Here is an 18,574-nt window from a genome sequence, read left to right as displayed (position 1 = left end):
AATAAATCATCCGCTTCTGAAACTGTAATATATTCGTCTATACACACACGTCACAGTTACTGATTTTTGTCCCATTCGCATGAATCCTTCGTAGTGCCTCGTTTTCTTGCGTTAAAATCTCTTTTTATACAGTGACGGTAAAAAAATTAGTACACTCTTTTAGATTGGTACGCACAGTTGGCGTAAGGTTGTCTGGGAGCGAAAGAACCAGGCCAAATAAGGGTTGGACATAATTCGCATGAAGATTTTTATTAACAGTTGCCAGCAAAATCACTTTATTAATCAGACCCCAGGACCTTGAAATTAAGACTAAACTATTAAATTAAATTACTTAAAACAATTATTGATAATCGATCGACAGTTTACCAGACGTTTCATTGAGATCAAGTAACAAAAGGTGACAGCGCTAATTCAAACACTTGCTCTCAAGTCTGCATATGTCATTCGTGGGAACATGAAATACGAAAATTTAAGTTAACAACAACTGTTATCGTGTTTACAAAAATATACAAATCTTGTGTGCCATTGTCTACTATTCTTGAAACATTTAAAGCAAATTTTAATAACAAAAGCAGGTTAACACTTCAGCAATTGCAGTTACGTAACACTCTCTTCAAAGGTTCTGAAAAAAGACTCTTCATATGGGTAGTCCACAAAAATACCTTTTATGTGTTTTGACTAAAATACCTTGAGGTTTACCTAAAAAGGGGTTCATTAAAAAGAAGGAAAAACGAAACATTAGAAGCTGTTCACTATGAAACCACGACATGTCGGGCATTGTGGTCCAGACAAACGGACGCGAAATTATTTAGGGCAGATCCAAAAAGCTGCTCATCACGCGCCTCCTTTCCTAAGCAACCAGTGGGAACACGCCCCAAGGCACAAACATACAACGATAGCCTGATGAACACAGAAACAATTTTTAAGCAAAACGAGTATAACTTAAGTCATCACATTACACGCTAACATCGTAGACAAACATTTGTGAAAATCACTACAAGATGGTAACTGGCCAAGGCTACTACTCCCATTTACACGTGATAGTAATGAAGTCCAGCGGCCAATTGAGATTCAACTTCAAATTACGCCACGAGGCAAAAACAGTAAATATTTAACCGTCACGTGGGATGATAAACGTGGGTGGAAGAAAGGACGTGAACGTTTGGCTGATGAGCCTCTCATACGTATACACAAGCTTGCCTTGGAAGTAAAGACGACAAAAATACAAGCAGCAAGATTTGCTCCAGTGAGGCGCGTAAGCTTGCGGGCTCCAAATAACTAAAAAAAGCGACTTGGCGATTTAGTACACAAGATAACATGCACGAAAAATGTTTCGGTAGTCGCAGTTAATGACACTGAACACACAAGGAATTTACAAAATCCCAATAACTTAAAGCACACAATCAAATTATAACTCTATGATAATTACCAAATGGAAGATATTATGTTTTGAAACGAGCGACATGTTCCTCAAATCTCGTTGCCAGACGCAGGCACACGGAGCAACAACAATAGGAGACTGAACCGACTCCAATACAGAAGCAAGAGGGCACAAACACGCGCAGCAAGCGAACCAGTCACAACTATGACGCTCACAACTGGTAGGAAGGTCAGTCCTTGCTGATGCCGCGCGGTCTCGGCAGCGACGCAATGAACAAACAGTAGCTCAAAGCCGCTGTGGGATGACATAAACAGTGGGAAACTTGTAGCCCCCAGGAGACATGTGGATAACGACAGCCCATCGTCCGCCTACAGACCTGCCCCGCCAAAGGAACAATGCGTCAAATCCTGTTTCCGGTGCACGTCCCTCATTTCTGGAAGATTCTCAGCCAGACCAACTTGGAAGTCACACAAGTAACAGAACAAACAGCCGGCCTATAGCCACAGAGACCGTAGTACCCGTAAACCCACTGGTAATTACCGGTTCGCAAGCACTCGTACACTGAAGCACCGAAGAAACTGGTATAGGCATGCTTGTTCAAATACAAAGGTATGTAAACAGGTAGAATACGGCGCTGTGGTCGGCTACGCCTATGAAAGACAAGTGTCTGGAGCAGTTGTTAGATTGGTTCGTACTGCTGCAATGGCAGGTTATGTTCTTCTCAAACATTTATATTCACTTATCACAGCCAGCTGGGAAGAAGGTTATGTCCCGATGAGTATGCGAAATTCGAGGATAGTTACTCTATATAAACAGAAAGGGAACAGAAGTGCCCGCATCTCGTGGTCGTGCGGTAGCGTTCTCGCTTCCCACGCCCGGGTTCCCGGGTTCGATTCCCGGCGGGGTCAGGGATTTTCTCTGCCTCGTGATGGCTGGGTGTTGTGTGCTGTCCTTAGGTTAGTTAGGTTTAAGTAGTTCTAAGTTCTAGGGGACTGATGACCATAGATGTTAAGTCCCATAGTGCTCAGAGCCATTTGAACCATTTGGAACAGAAGTGACTGTAACAATTACCGATGCATTTCATTACTAAGTGTAGCTGGGAAAGCTTATACAAGAGTCATCCTAATGCGATTACAAATCGTAGCTTCCAGAATCTACCCAGAAACTTAGTGTGGCTTCAGGCCCGGCCGATCAACCGAATATATGATCGTCGCCTTAAGACAGCTACAAGAGAAATGTCGTGAGCAGCAGAGGCCACTTTATATTGCTTTCATTGACCTCGTTAAAGCGTTTGATTTAGTGAGCAGAAAGGGGCTTTTCAAACTGTTGCAGAAGATTGGATGCCCACCTAAACTACTACAGATAATTGTCTCTTTCCATGAGAAAACACAAACAACAATCTGCTTCAACGGTAAAACATCAGAAGCATTCCCTGTTAATAGCGGTGTGAAGCAGGGGTGTGTATTAGCTCCTACATTATTTGGGATTTTCTTTTCCATTCAAATTTGGCTTTGAAGACTGTGAGGAGGGAGTGTATCTACATACGAGGTCTGATGGAAATCTTTTCAACATTTCTCGCCTCAAGACCATGACCAAAGTAATCAACAAATTATCAAATTCCTGTGAAAAATTTGGTCTACTCATCAGCCTTCAAAAGACTAAGATCATGGCGCAGAGCACTAACAACCTTCCATCCATCAGCATTGGTTCAAATGGCTCTGAGCATTATGCGACTTAACTTCTGAGGTCATCAGTCGCCTAGAACTTAGAACTAATTAAACCTAACCAACCTAAGTACATCACACACATCCATGCCCGAGGCAGGATTCGAACCTGCGACAGTAGCGGTCTCGCAGTTCCAGACTGACGCGCCTAGAGCCGCACGGCCACACCGGCCGGCTCCATCAGCATTGATGGCAATCCTCTCCAGGTAGTGGATGACTTTAGCTACTTGGGATCCACAATATGTAGCAACTTGTCCATGGACACTGAACTTACTAACAGAATCGCAAAGGCATCATCTGTCATGGCTAAATTGAAAAACAGAGTATGGAACAACGGACTGCTTACCACAAAAACTAAATTAAAAGTCTACAACGCTTGTGTTATAAGCACCCTTCTCTATAGCTGTGAGACATGGACAACTCTTTCTAGGCATGAATCTCGACTCAACAGCTTCCATCTCCGCTGTCTCCGGAAGATACTTCAGATCTCTTGGAGAGATAGAGTACCCAACACCGAAGTCTTTCATCGTGCAAGCACAACCAGCATCCTCGCACTCCTGAGTCATCGATGTCTAAGATGGTTGGGACATGTCAGGCGCATGGATCCTGAACGGATGCCGAAACAACTGCTGTACGGAAAACTTCAGGAGGGTGTGAGGCCAGTGGGACGACCGCATCTTCGTTTCAAGGATGTCTGCAAGAGAGACCTGACCAAGACCAGAATCAATCCAAGTCGCTGGGAAAGCATTGCAGATGACCGTGTCAAGTGGCGAGTAACTGTGCGCAACGGCGTCAAGCTCTCAGAGGACGAACGCACACAGGAACAAATCAGGAAGAGGACAAAGTGAAGAGACAGACCGGCTTCTGTTCGAAGTCCCTCAAATTTCACATGTCCAAACTGCAATAGGGACTGCCACTCTCGAGTGGGACATTTTAGCCACAGCAGACGCTGCAGACTCTGAACCAAGCATGCTACACCATCATCCCTAAAGGATGGACGGATGCCATTAAAAATACCAGTTTCTTTGGCTCTTCAGTGTATATGTTGTAGCTACATGAACTGCCACTACTGCCCGTACAATACTGATAACCTGGCGGGCGTTTGTGCTGCGTGGACGTCCAGAATCTCCTATGCGCGTGTGAAACTGTTCACATGATCACTGACACCCACATCGTTGCACAACTGACGCAGTACGTCCTACTTGTATGCGAATTCTCGGCAAGGCCACAATCTGAGCCCTTTCAAATTCACTCAGTTGCTTATAAGAAGCACGAGTGCGTCTCCGTGTCATGATTGCCTGCTTACCTTACAAGTTTACACCACATGGAGCCTTCTGAATGTGAGCACACTCTATTGAAAGGTAGCCACAGATGGTTCCCTGGTAGCTATGCCACTACGATATCTATTGAAAGACAACGCTGAGAACATTGCCAGTGCATCTACTATCTCCCAGATAGCATATGTAGTCATTGGATCAATATCGACGTCGTTTTTCCAGTTATACTAATTTTTGTTCCAGCAGTGTAGTATCATGAAGAAAAGAAATTTCTGTGCAGGAATTTTAAAAATTGAACCCAGAAATTACAAAGTTTTGTTCACTGATGATTGAAGGAATCGACTTTTGCCTGATGATCTTGCTGGAATTGTATGGAGGTGGTCAGCTGACAGTGTATGGATCAAGCACGGAATCTCATGGGTTCAAGAAGGAAGTGAGGCAGTCATGTTGTGGGCTGGAATCATGTGCAGATAACGGCCATTTTTCTTCGCAGCAGTGGGTAATTTTGGTGCTGTGCAATATCGGCACAGGGTCCTCCTACATTTTGCCCAATCTTACAATCTCGAGATATGTCCTCAAGCACAGGATGCCCTCACGATGCCTGCCATCGAACATTCAACAAGGAAGTGAGGCAGTCATGTTGTGGGCCGGAATCATGTGCAGATAACGGCCATTTTTCTTCGCAACAGTGGGTAATTTTGGTGCTGTGCAATATCGGCACAGGGTCCTCCTACATTTTGCCCAATCTTACAATCTCGAGATATGCCCTCAAGCACAGGATGCCCTCACGATGCCTGCCATCGAACACAGTGTCAGACTTGAGCACCATAGCGCCTATCACGTTGTGGAGAACATCCCAAGGACTATACAAGAACATTACAACGCCTGGCGTGAAGCAGGATGACATCCAGCAGGATATTTTGATTTCACAGACGTACGAAAATATACAGTAAGGGGCTAACAGCCCTTACGTCCGTTATTGTCCCGTTTGAATATAAAAGCAAATTTGAGCCCTTAAAACGATAAGGGCCTAAAGGAAACAGTCTTTGATTATGAGATTGTAACATGTGTGCATATGGCCTACAAATATTTATCAAACCAGGTTTATCTGTGCCGGAGACCTATAATGTATATACCACCAACATTAAAAAAAAAACTGTTTCCCTGATTTCTCTGATATTCGCTTTCATATGGTCCCAAAGCACAAAACATAATTTGGTGTCTGTGCGCTGCTCAGCTGTTATATACTTTAGTGTCTACATGAGCAGCGTAGTAGTACTTTGTAATCGGAGGGAGATTTTCTCATCTGGTAGGATGTATCAAGCAAGGCTGGCTGAATCTTTTACAGTCTGTAAAATGAATATTCGGGATTTCAGAACCTTTTATAGTGTTAGCGGACACACAACTAAACCACAAGTTTCTATACGTGGTAACAATTTAATTTTAGAAAGTTTAGAGTGATGAAGATTTCAACAAGTTGACAAAAACTGCGGTTTAAAGTATTCTTATTGGGGTGTAGGGAGGCCACTACTTTTTACAAGTCACGCCGAGGGAGAACACAATTTGTCATTTCCTCACAGTTTGTAAATGCCTAGTGCTCACATATGTATTTGGAAAGCAAATATCAACCTTGAAACACAGAGACTAAACAGAACTTCTAGATATCATGCCTGAAGTGGTGGACAGTTTTACCTGACTTCAAGTCAAAGAATGTGCTTTGTTAAAATGATGATAAGAAGGACCATGAAGTATTGGAATAGGTCATAATTGTTTGTGTAATGCATTTAGCATCTGTTTTTTATGTTTTTAGTCTAGTTTCACGTTAGTTACGAACTTCACAACGTCAAAGGCAAACTATTGTCACTAGGTTATATGAGAAAACTTTTGTGAATGAATATTACTAACAGTATTGCTAAATATTAATTAAAATTTCATGATACTTTTAATTACAAATACTGGATGTTCAGACTTGGTGAAAAATCAAACGAAACCTATGAGACTCATGTTTTTCCTTCAAATTCCTATGTAGGTGGAATAAGACCTTTTTAAAGCAGTATTTCCTAAGTTTGTCTAACTCCTGAAATGAAACCGCCGCGTGGAGTGGCCGCGCGGTTTGAGGCTCCATGTCACGGATTGCGCGGCCCCTCCTACCGGAGGTTCAAGTTCTCCCTGGGGCATGGGTTCGTGTGTTGTTCTTAGCATAAGTTAGCCTAAGTTAGTATAAGTAATGTGTAAATCTAGGGACCGATGACCTCAGCAGCTTGGTCTCTTAGGAAAGTCACACATTTTGAAATGAATCCAGTGCAAATACAAACCATAGAACTTTTGATATAACCATTCCTTACAAACTTTATACATAATTTTTACATAAAGTGTACACATAAATAAATATCTATCTTATAAAGTAGCAGAGAAAAAAACATATTAAAACAAAGTAACTGCACGTAGCTTGTGTGTGATTAATAATTGTATTTTTTGACCTTCTGTAGATAGAAGCTGCAAACCGGGACGGCCCTTCATGAAAAAGTGTAACATCTGCTGGTGCGCCTCTGATGGAACTCCTGGGGGCTGCACCAACTACAAGTGCCCCGATGATGTTGCAGCAGTCACTAGTTCCAGTGAGAGATCTATGTTTTTCAGATTGCGCTATTTGCATGTTAAATGAGTTCCCTTTGCAATCAATTTCTAACCTTATATGCAATATGTTTTGCGTTATAACAAATTTACTGTTGTTTCCTATTGACAGTTGAAAGTAGGAAGATATATAGCCACCGCTGCAGAAACAGATGGTACCTTTGCCTGGTAACGCCGTGATTTGCCTGTTTAATTTGATTAATAGTATCATCTTCATCCATTAAGGATTATTTTAAGGTGGTTATGCTCGTTATATGATTGGGCTCTTATCGTCTATTATCAACACCAATTCAAATCCACTGTCAGCAAGTGAAATCAAGGGTTTTGTTTTGCCGATTACATATACAAGGTGTTACCAAAGGGTACGGCCAAATTTTCAGGAAACATTCCTCACACACAAAGAAAGAAAATACGTTATGTGGACATGTGTCCGGAAACGCTTACTTTCCATGTTAGAGCTCATTTTATTACTTCTCTTCAAATCACATTAATCATGGAATGGAAACACACAGCAACAGAACGTGCCAGCGTGACGTCAAACACTTGATACAGGAAATGTTCAAAATGTCCTCCATTAGCGAGGATACATGCATCCACCCTCCGTCGCATGGAATCCCTGATGCGCTGATGCAGCCCTGGAGAATGGCGTATTGTTTCACAGCCGTCCACAATACGAGCACGAAGAGTCTCTACATTTGGTACCGCGGTTGCGTTGACAAGAGCTTTCAAAAGCCCCCGTAAATGAAAGTCAAGAGGGTTGAGGTCAGCAGAGCGTTGAGGCCATGGAATTGGTCCGCCTCTACCAATCCATCGGTCACCGAATCTGTTGTTGAGAAGCGTACGAACACTTCGACTGAAATGTGCAGGAGCTCCATCGTGCATGAACCACATGTTGTGTCGTACTTGTAAAGGCACATGTTCTAGCAGCACAGGTAGAGTATCCCGTATGAAATCACGATAACGTGCTCCATTGAGCGTAGGTGGAAGAACATACTGACGAAACTAAAATGAGCTCTAACGTGGAAATTAAACGTTTCCGGACACATGTCCACATAACATCTTTTCTTTATTTGTGTGTGAGGAATGTTTCCTGAAAGTTTGGCCGTACCTTTTTGTAACACCCTGTATACATGTCAAAGAATTTTAAAGTGTGACGTGTGCTGAAGCAAAATCCTTTGCAGCACCACTAGATTATGGTCCAACGGCCGAAACTGAAACTGTCGAATAAATAATTTCTACAATCAAATGCAAATCTGATGCCCTTTAAGAAAAGTGAAATCACTGTTGCACCCTTGAGGTACTAAATAACACAGCCTTGCCCCATCTAGAAGGGCCCTGAGGATGAGATTCCAATACCTCGGTCTCGAGTGCAAGTGAATGAATTTTCAAACAACACTTCTCTGTTGTCGGGAAAAACGGATGATGAGACAGTGCTGTTTCGTAAATTATTTATTCACAATCGGTTTCAGTCATAGACTGTCCTTCCAGTGCTATACATACAAACAAAACAAAAGAGAAAGCTACAAACGTCGAAACAAAATACAATTTCCAATGAATAATGCATTCCAAAGCTTCAGATACTTACGAAAAATTCTTTTTACAGTGACAACATCACTTGAGATTCATGATGTCTTTATATATGAATGAATAACTTGGTCAATCCAAAAGCGTAAGAAACATTTAACACAGGTATTCAGTACTATACCAACGACTCAATCAACGACAAGTGAAATACTAGCAGTCGAGCATACAAGTGTGAACAAATAGGTCACAAAGCAAAGCCAAAACTCATACGACCAAAGACAATACAAATAAAAAAAGGAAGCAACATAATGTCGTAACTTAAGAAGTACAAGACAGTGAAAAATTGCTATGATGAACACGAAGATTTTATATAAACACGTAACATTATTTTCTTCCCTCCACGCACAAACACTGCAGCCAATATCAAATGCCCAAACACAGCCAAGTAACATAAAAACATCACCTACTTGAAACTGAATTATATTTCGAATGCGTCATGAGTTTAATGAACAGAACTAAACTTCTATATTAAGACATGAAATAATTACATATAGATACCTGCATCGAAAATAAACGCGTAAGTCCTTAAACATGCTTGCAGTGAAGTATAACAAATCAAAATCATTCAGAAAAACGAATAAGCTATGTATACCATGTCTCCTTATGTACCTATACTATTATATGCCACAGATGAGAAAGCATCCAAAATTGTGGTTGTTGTGATCTTCAGTCCAGAGACTGGTTTGATTCAGCTCTTCATGCTGCTCTATCCTGTGCAAGCCTCGTCATCTCCGAATAACTACTTCAACCTACATCTTTCTGAATCTGCTTGGTGTATTCATCTCTTGGTCTCCCTCTACGATTTTTACCCTCCACGCTTCCCTCCAGTACTAAATTGGTGATCCCTTGATGCCCTAGGATGTGTCCTACCAACCAGTCCCTTCTTCTAGTCAAGTTGTACCAAATTCGTCCTCTCCAGCCCTGTTCCGTAACTCCTCAATACTTACGTGATCTACCCATCTAACCTTCAGCATTCTTCTGTAGCACCACGTTTCAAAAGCTTCTATTCTCTTGTTGTCTAAACTATTTGTCGTCCATGTTTCACTTTCATAAGTGGCTACACTCCACACAAATACTTTCAGAAATGACTTCCTGACATTTAAATCTATACTCTATGTCGACAAATTTTTCTTCTTCAGAAACGCTCTCCTTACCATAGTCAATCTACATTTTATATCCTCTCTACTTCGACGATCATCAGTTATTTTTCTCACCAAATAGCAAAACTCATAGACTACTTTAAGTTTCTCATTTCCTAAAATACTTCCCTCAGCGTCACCGGATTTAATTAGACCGTATTCCATTACCCTCGTTTTGCTTTTGTTTATTTGCATCCTATACTCTCCTTTCAAGAAGCTGTCCATTCCGTGCAACTGCTCTTTCAGGTCCTTTGCTGTCTCTGACAGAATTACGATGTCGTCGGCAAACCTCAAAGTTTTTTATCTCAAGCTATGGAACCTACACTCATACAGGTAACAGTGCTCAACAGATGTAGTACATGTAGATAAGTAGAAACTGTAGATCTAGTCTGACAAAAGAATCAGTAGTCATAACATCACATCGTGATTGTTTAAAACACGAAACCAAATTATACAACATGCAAAAAAGTCTTAGGTATAATGAGAGGACTGTTGTTACTCCTCTCTCCTCCCAACCTTTGAGATACCTTGGATCGTATTTGTATGCGAGATACACCATATTATTCATTCCTGTCTAAAGACATTGCCATGTGATTTTGTCACTGGGAAAGATGGGAAAGAGAGAGAGAGAGAGAGAGAGAGAGAGAGAGAGAGAATTGTAAGTATCTCAACCTTTTGTATTTCTTTGGACATTGCATTTTATTTCAGTGGTCATTGTCTTTTTGTTTTGGTTAGGTTTTTTGTTTTGCTTTGTTTGTATATACAGCACTGTGTAGTTGGTCTGTAACCAAAATCGATTGTGAATAAATTATTGCCAAGGCAACACTGTCTCATCATGTTTTTTTCCAAGTATAACGATGGTGTTAATTGTTGTCTGAAATAAACTTCGATTTCTCTATTGGCGAGACTAGCGAACTAAATAAAAACAAAGCTGAAAAACTTAGAACTTCTGTAATACAATAGCTCCCTACTTAGCAATCATATACAACCGCTCGCTCACCGATAGATCTGTATCTACAGATTGGAAAAATGCGCAGGTCGCACCAGTGTTTAAGAAGGGTAGTAGGAGTAATCCATCGAACTACAGACCTATATCATTGACGTCGGTTTGCAGTAGGATTTTGCAGCATATACTGTATTCAAACATTATGAATCACCTCGAAGGGAACGATCTATTGATACCTAATCAGCATGGCTTCAGAAAACATCGTTCTTGTGCAACGCAGCTAGCTCTTTATTCGCACGAAGTAATGGCCGCTATCGACAGGGGATCTCAAGTTGATTCCGTATTTCTAGATTTCCGGAAAGCTTTTGACACTGTTCCTCACTTTTTTTTTTTGGTCATCAGTCTACTGACTGGTTGGATGCGGCCCGCCACGAATTCCTTTCCTATGCTAACCTCTTCATCTCAGAGTAGCACTTGCAACCTACGTCCTCAATTATTTGCTTGACGTATTCCAATTTCTGTCTTCCTCTACAGTTTTTGCCCTCTACAGCTCCCTCTAGCACCATGGAAGTCATTCCCTCATGTCTTAGCAGATGTCCTATCATCCTGTCCCTTCTCCTTAGCAGTGTTTTCCACATATTCCTTTCCTCTCCGATTCTGCGTAGAACCTCCTCATTCCTTACCTTATCAGTCCACCTAATTTTCAACATTCGTCTATAGCACCACATCTCAAATGCTTCGATTCTCTTCTGTTCCGGTTTTCCCACAGTCCATGTTTCACTACCATACAATGCTGTACTCCAGACGTACATCCTCAGAAATTTCTTCCTCAAATTAAGGCCGGTATTTGATATTAGTAGACTTCTCTTGGCCAGAAATGCCTTTTTTGCCATAGCTAGTCTGCTTTTGATGTCCTCCTTGCTCCGTCCGACATTGGTTATTTTACTGCCTAGGTAGCGGAATTCCTTAACTTCATTGACTTCGTGACCATCAATCCTGATAAGTTTCTCGCTGTTCTCATTTCTACTACTTCTCATTACCTTCGTCTTTCTCCGATTTACTCTCAAACCATACTGTGTACTCATTAGACTGTTCATTCTGTTCAGCAGATCATTTAATTTTTCTTCACTTTCACTCAGGATAGCAATGTCATCAGCGAATCGTATCATTGATATCCTTTCACCTTGTATTTTAATTCCACTCCTGAACCTTTCTTTTATTTCCATCATTGCTTCCTCGATGTACAGATTGAAGAATAGGGGCGAAAGGCTACAGCCTTGTCTTACACCCTTCTTAATACGAGCACTTCGTTCTTGATCGTCCACTCTTATTATTCCCTCTTGGTTGTTGTACATACTGTATTGTATATGACTCGTCTATCCCTATAGCTTACCCCTACTTTTTTCAGAATCTCGAACAGCTTGCACCATTTTATATTGTCCAACGCTTTTTCCAGGTCGACAAATCCTATGAACGTGTCTTCGTTTTCCTTTAGCCTTGCTTCCATTATTAGCCGTAACGTCAGAATTGCCTCTCTCGTCCCTTTACTTTTCCTAAAGCCAAACTGATCGTCACCTAGCGCATTCTAAATTTTCTTTTCCATTCTTCTGTATATTATTCTTGTAAGCAGCATCGATGCATGAGCTGTTAAGCTGATTGTGCGATAATTCTCGCACTTGACAGCTCTTGCCGTCTTCGGAATTGTGTGGATGATGCTTTTCCGAAAGTCAGATGGTATATCGCCAAACTCATATTTTCAACACACCAAAGTGAATAGTCGTTTTGTTGCCACTTTCCCCAATGACTTTAGAAGTTCTGATGGAATGTTATCTATCCCTTCTGTCTTATTTGACCGTAAGTCCTCCAAAGCTCTTTTAAATTCCGATTCTAATACTGGATCCCCTATCTCTTCTAAATCGACTCCTGTTTCTTCTTCTATCACATCAGACAAATCTTCACCCTCATAGATGCTTTCAATGTATTCTTTCCACCTATCTGCTCTCTCCTCTGCACTTAACAGTGGAATTCCCGTTGCACTCTTAATGTTACCACCGTTGCTTTTAATGTCACCGAAGGTTGTTTTGACTTTCCTGTATGCTGAGTCTGTCCTTCCGACAATCATATCTTTTCGATGTCTTCACATTTTTCCTGCAGCCATTTCGTCTTAGCTTCCCTGCACTTCCTATTTATTTCATTCCTCAGCGACTTGTATTTCTGTATTCCTGATTTTTCCGGACCATGTTTGTACTTCCTCCTTTCATCAATCAACTGAAGTATTTCTTCTGTTACCCATGGTTTCTTCGCAGCAACCTTCTTTGTACCTACGTTTTCCTTCCCAACTTTTGTGATGGCCCTTTTTAGAGATGTCCATTCCTCTTCAACTGTACTGCCTACTGCGCTATTCCTTATTGCTGTATCTATAGCGTTAGAGAACTTCAAACGTATCTCGTCATTCCTTAGTACTTCCGTATCCCACCTCTTTGCGTATTTATTCTTCCTGACTAATGTCTTGAACTTCAGCCTACTCTTCATCACTACTATATTGTGATCTGAGTCTATATCTGCTCCTGGGTACGCCTTACAATCCAGTATCTGATTTCGGAATCTCTGTCTGACAATGATGTAATCTAATTGAAATCTTCCCGTATCTCCCGGCCTTTTCCAAGTATACCTCCTCCTCTTGTGATTCTTGAACAGGGTATTCGCTATTACTAGCTGAAACTCGTTACAGAACTCAATTAGTCTTTCTCCTCTTTCATTCCTTGTCCCAAGCCCATATTCTCCTGTAACCTTTTCTTCTACTCCTTCCCCTACAACTGCATTCCAGTCGCTCATGACTATTAGATTTTCGCCCCCCTTTACATACTGCACTACCCTTTCAATATCCTCATACACTTTCTCTATCTGTTCATCTTCAGCTTGCGACGTCGGCATGTATACCTGAACTATCGTTGTCGGTGTTGGTCTGCTGTCGATTCTGATTAGAACAACCCGGTCACTGAACTGTTCACAGTAACACACCCTCTGTCCTACCTTCCTATTCATAACGAATCCTACACCTGTTATACAATTTTCTGCTGCTGTTGATATTACCCGATACTCATCTGACCAGAAATCCTTGTCTTCCTTCCACTTCACTTCACTGACCCCTACTATATCTAGATTGAGCCTTTGCATTTCCGTTTTGAGATTTTGTAGTTTCCCTACCACGTTCAAGCTTCTGACATTTCACGCCCCGACTCGTAGAACGTTATCCTTTCGTTGATTATTCAATCTTTTTCTCATGGTAACCTCCCTCTTGGCAGTCCCCTCCCGGAGATCCGAATGGGGGACTATTCCAGAATCTTTTGCCAATGGAGAGATCATCATGGCACTTCTTCAAATACAGGCCACATGTCCTGTGGATACACGTTACGTGTAATTAATGCAGTGGTTTCCATTGCCTTCTGCATCCTCATGTCGTTGATCATTGCTGATTCTTCCGCCTTTAGGGGCAATTTCCTACCCCTAGGACAAGAGAGTGCTCTGAACCTCTATCCGCTCCTCCGCCCTCTTTGTCAAGGTCGTTGGCAGAATGAGGCTGACTTCTTATGCCGGAAGTCTTCGTCGACTTCTAATCAAGCTGCGGGCCTATATGGTATCGTCTCAGTTGTGCGACTGGATTCGTGATTTCCTGTCAGGAAGGTCGCAGTTCGTAGTAATAGTCGGCAAATCATCGTGTAAAATTGAAGTGATATCAGGTGTTCCCCAGGGAAGCGTCCTGGGACCTCTGCTGTTCCTGATCTATATAAATGACCTGGGTGACAATCTGAGCAGTTCTCTTAGGTTGTTCGCAGATGATGCTGTAATTTACCGTCTAGTAAGGTCATCCGAAGACCAGTATCAGTTGCAAAGCGATTTAGAAAAGGTTGCTGTATGGTGTGGCAGGTGGCAGTTGACGCTAAATAACGAAAAGTGTGAGGTGATCCACATGAGTTGCAAAAGAAGTCCGTTGGAATTAGATTACTCGATAAATAGTACAATTATCAAGGCTGTCAATTCAACTGTGTGTTAAAATTACGAACAATTTCAGTTGGAAAGACCATATAGATAATATTGTGGGGAAGGCGTGCCAAAGGTTGCGTTTCATTGGCAGGACACTTAGAAGATGCAACAAGTCCACTAAAGAGACAGCTTACACTACACTCGTTCGTCCTCTGTTAGAATATTGCTGCGCGGTGTGGGATCCTTACCAGGTGGGATTGGCAGAGGACATCGAAAGGGTGCAAAAAAGGGCAGCTCGTTTTGTATTATTACGTAATAGGGGAGAGAGTGTGGCAGATATGATACGCGAGTTGGGATGGAAGTCATTAAAGTAAACACGTTTTTCGTCGCGGCGAGATCTATTTACGAAATTTCAGTCACCAACTTTCTCTTTCGAATGCGAAAATATTTTGTTGAGCCCAACCTACATAGGTAGGAATGATCATCAAAATAACGTAAGAGAAATCAGAGCTCGAACAGAATGGTTTAGGTGTTCGTTTTTCCCGCGCGCTGTTCGGGAGTGGAATGGTAGAGAGATAGTATGATTGTGGTTCGATGAACCCTCTGCCAAGCACTTAAATGTGAATTGCAGAGTAATCATGTAGATGTAGATGTAGATGAAGATGTGAATGAAATGCAGTATTAGTATGTGGCGAAACAAGTGCCAAAGCTTGGAGTTAACTGTAACAGTTAACCCTCGCATGGAGCTATGGATTCTTTGTATCATAAATAGAGTCTTTGGGTTCAAAAGAATACCGTTTTGTGTTAACCATGAAAAGTTATTTGCTTTACTTTCATCACAAATATTTATTCACAAATGTCATGTTTACATATTTTAGAATGCAAACAATATGTTGACATAAAAACCTGAAAAAAGGTCACAATAGGGTTGCTTGCATAACAAAAAGTGAAACTGTTGTGGCGTAGCAAGACAGCCACGCCACAGAAGTAGCCGAAAGGCACGCGTTTAGCAGGCAAGAGATAGGTCTGTAACAGGATACGTCATGAATGCTATAAAGAAAAGTACGTAGCTTCTGTAATACTTAACTTTAATCCATCCTTGGTACATCGCTATTGACGATATAAGTGAGACTCCATAGATACATGCAATGTTACTAATGGCGCCTTGCTAGGTCGTAGCCATTGACTTAGCTGAAGGCTATTCTAACTATTGGCTCTGCAAATGAGCGAGGCTTCGTCAGTGTAGTCGCTAGCAAAGTCGTCCGTACAACTGGGGCGAGTGCTAGTCCGTATCTCGAGACCTGCCTTGTGGTGGCGCTCGGTCTGCGATCACACAGTGGCGACACGCGGGTCCGACATGTACTAAATGGACCGCGGCCGATTTAAAGCTACCACCTAGCAAGTGTGGTGTCTGGCGGTGACACCACAGAAACATAAAAATTCAAACTAGTTTATTGTATTACAAATAACATAAAACTTTAATATATCGCTGTAAGATGAAGGTACGAAATGTGAGATAGAATGAATGAATTTCACATATCAATTGATGCACAACTTTTTACAGATGTTCAATATTCACACATTGAAATTATGAATGAACTTCACGTATGAATTCATACACAAATTTTCACAGGTGTGGAAGTTCTGATATTCACACACTTTAAACATCACTAAAAGACAGGTATGGCTAAGTGGAAGACTGTAGCAGGTACAATACTGACTGGTATTTTTCTAACTAGAGAGGGGGACAAGTAGTACATCATCTCTTCTGTGAATCTGAAATGGATATTTTTTATTTTCGGAGAGGTTTTGTCAAAATTTGTGAACTCGTTATTCTCAATTCATTTGGTAGTCTGTCATTGATCAGTCTTGCTTTGAGGTAGGATTCAGTGCGCTACGTAGGTTGTACTTTGATGCACTCAGGTCGGGAAATAGGTATGTACTTCACGCAGGATGTTTGCATTTCATAAAAGCTACCTCCGATATGTTAAAAAAATGGCTCTGAGCACTATGGGACTCAACATCTGAGGTCATCAGTCCGCTAAAACTTAGAACTACTTTAACCTGACTAATCTAAGGACATCACACACATCTATGCCCGAGGCAGGATTCGAACCTGCGACCGTAGCGGTTTCGCGGTTCCAGCCTGAAGTGCCTAGAACCGCTCGGCCACTCCGGCATGCCGATATGTTCAAAATTGCATGAAAAAGCAAGAGTCCATCTGCGTGGTGGTCTGCTTGTGCTGTCGTCAAGAGGACCTACTACAACTTTTGTGCTGTTTTAAAAGGAAATTATTTCTGGTTAGGTTTTCCTGTTTTGAAATGTTCTCTTTTTGACTAATGCATACCGGAAATTAACATGAAAGCTTTTCCTTTTTTAGGGACATAAGAAATAAATGTTCTGTCATTAGTGAAGCCGTAAAGTGATGAACCTTCCACATGCCTCTTTAGACTCCAGGAATACAGGAGTGATTTTCTTTTTATTTCTTTCTCAGTGTAGCAAAATAAGTTTCAATTCGGAAACCAATTCAACAGAGTCAAAGTAATTGTTACCTGTAATGTTACAGTATGTACCATAAATGGGCTGCCCTAGTCTCAGGACAGATTGAGTAAGTTTCTGAAATTTCTTTCCTTCTGGTTTTGAGTCAACGCCATCACTGTCTTTTCCTATGTATAAATAGGCAATCAGAAGGTTCTTTGTTTGATCATCAGCTAAAGAAATTATTTTGAGCCCTTAAGTCTCTGGTTTACAAGCAATATAAACCATAGATATGCATCTCCCACGAAAAACAAACTAGCATTTCATGCACACACACACACACACACACACACACACACACACACACACACACACACACACACACACACACACGGGAACGTATGCTATAACATTGCTGAGGATTGTGAACCACTCATCTAAAAATACAAGAAATCGTTGCTGCAGGGTATTTTCCTTTCTGTTGACCCTGCTGGTCACATTATCAAATCTTAGGCAGTGAAGCAATATCAGCACAGAAAATATCTTTTCCGGTGCCGCCTGCAGCAAACATAAACTGTAAATTTCCATGACTAGATTTGGAAGTGACACTAAAATGTAATAATCCAAATAGTGCTCGAAGTTCATAACATTTTCGTCTCATAGTTCCATGCGCTGCTAATCAGGAAATTTTGATCGGTATGAAGATATTTTCACATTAGTATGAATTACAATTTCTTCTTACACATACGTGCCAAACGAACACTCGCACGGTTCCCGTGGACTGCACTAGTCTCCCAGTCTGCTTCTAGGGGCATTCAGTGTACGAACATCCATTGTCAAGTTGCGGGCTGGTGTTCTCACACTTCTAAAAAGTTCAGTAGAGAACTACTTATACCTATATTTGCCTCCTATCTGTGTTCATTTCACTCTTCATTGCCTAGTTCACGGACCAGGTTTTTTTTCTGAAGTAATTTCATGTTCTCTGTTGTAACAAGGGCTATTTTCATCTTCGATATCATTTGCGTAGCTACTTTCAATTTTTTAGTTCATCATCTTCCTTTCCTCTCTATCCAACATCTGGTCAGGTTGGGGTATCAATGGTACTGCGCCACTTTCCTCGGTCTTTCCACCATTATTCTTCCACAATTTGGCAATTTGGGTCCGTAGCAGGTTTCTCCCTCTTAAACCCATGTTTATTGTATCAATCCATCTTGTTCTCGGTCTTCCTCTTGGCCTTTTGCCCTCAGTCTTGAACTCCATCATTCTTCTTCGTATTCTTCCCTCTCTCATCCTCTTCACATGCCCAAACCATTTTAATCTATTTTTTTCATTTTTCTTAGTCAATTTCTCCACTCCAATTTCCTTCCTAACATCTTCATTTTTCACTCTGTCTCTCCTCGTCTTCCCTAGCATACTTGTCAGAAACT

General features: G+C 41.4%; 1 protein-coding gene across 1 annotated transcript in view; it reads left to right on the top strand.

Moving 5' to 3' along the window:
- LOC124546025 (brachyurin-like) overlaps positions 1–18,574 on the top strand; it is a 184,638-nt gene that overhangs the window by 12,153 nt on the left and 153,911 nt on the right. Inside the window, exon 2 of the mRNA XM_047124999.1 lies at positions 6,872–7,000. Within this exon, the coding sequence (XP_046980955.1) occupies positions 6,872–7,000 (129 nt within the window). The remainder of the gene's footprint in view (positions 1–6,871; positions 7,001–18,574) is intronic.

This window comes from Schistocerca americana, chromosome 8 (genome assembly GCF_021461395.2).
Source record: "Schistocerca americana isolate TAMUIC-IGC-003095 chromosome 8, iqSchAmer2.1, whole genome shotgun sequence".
Classification (NCBI taxonomy): domain Eukaryota; kingdom Metazoa; phylum Arthropoda; class Insecta; order Orthoptera; family Acrididae; genus Schistocerca; species Schistocerca americana.
The sequence above is the reverse complement of the archived record's forward strand: the minus strand, read 5'-3'. Positions and strand labels throughout refer to the sequence as shown.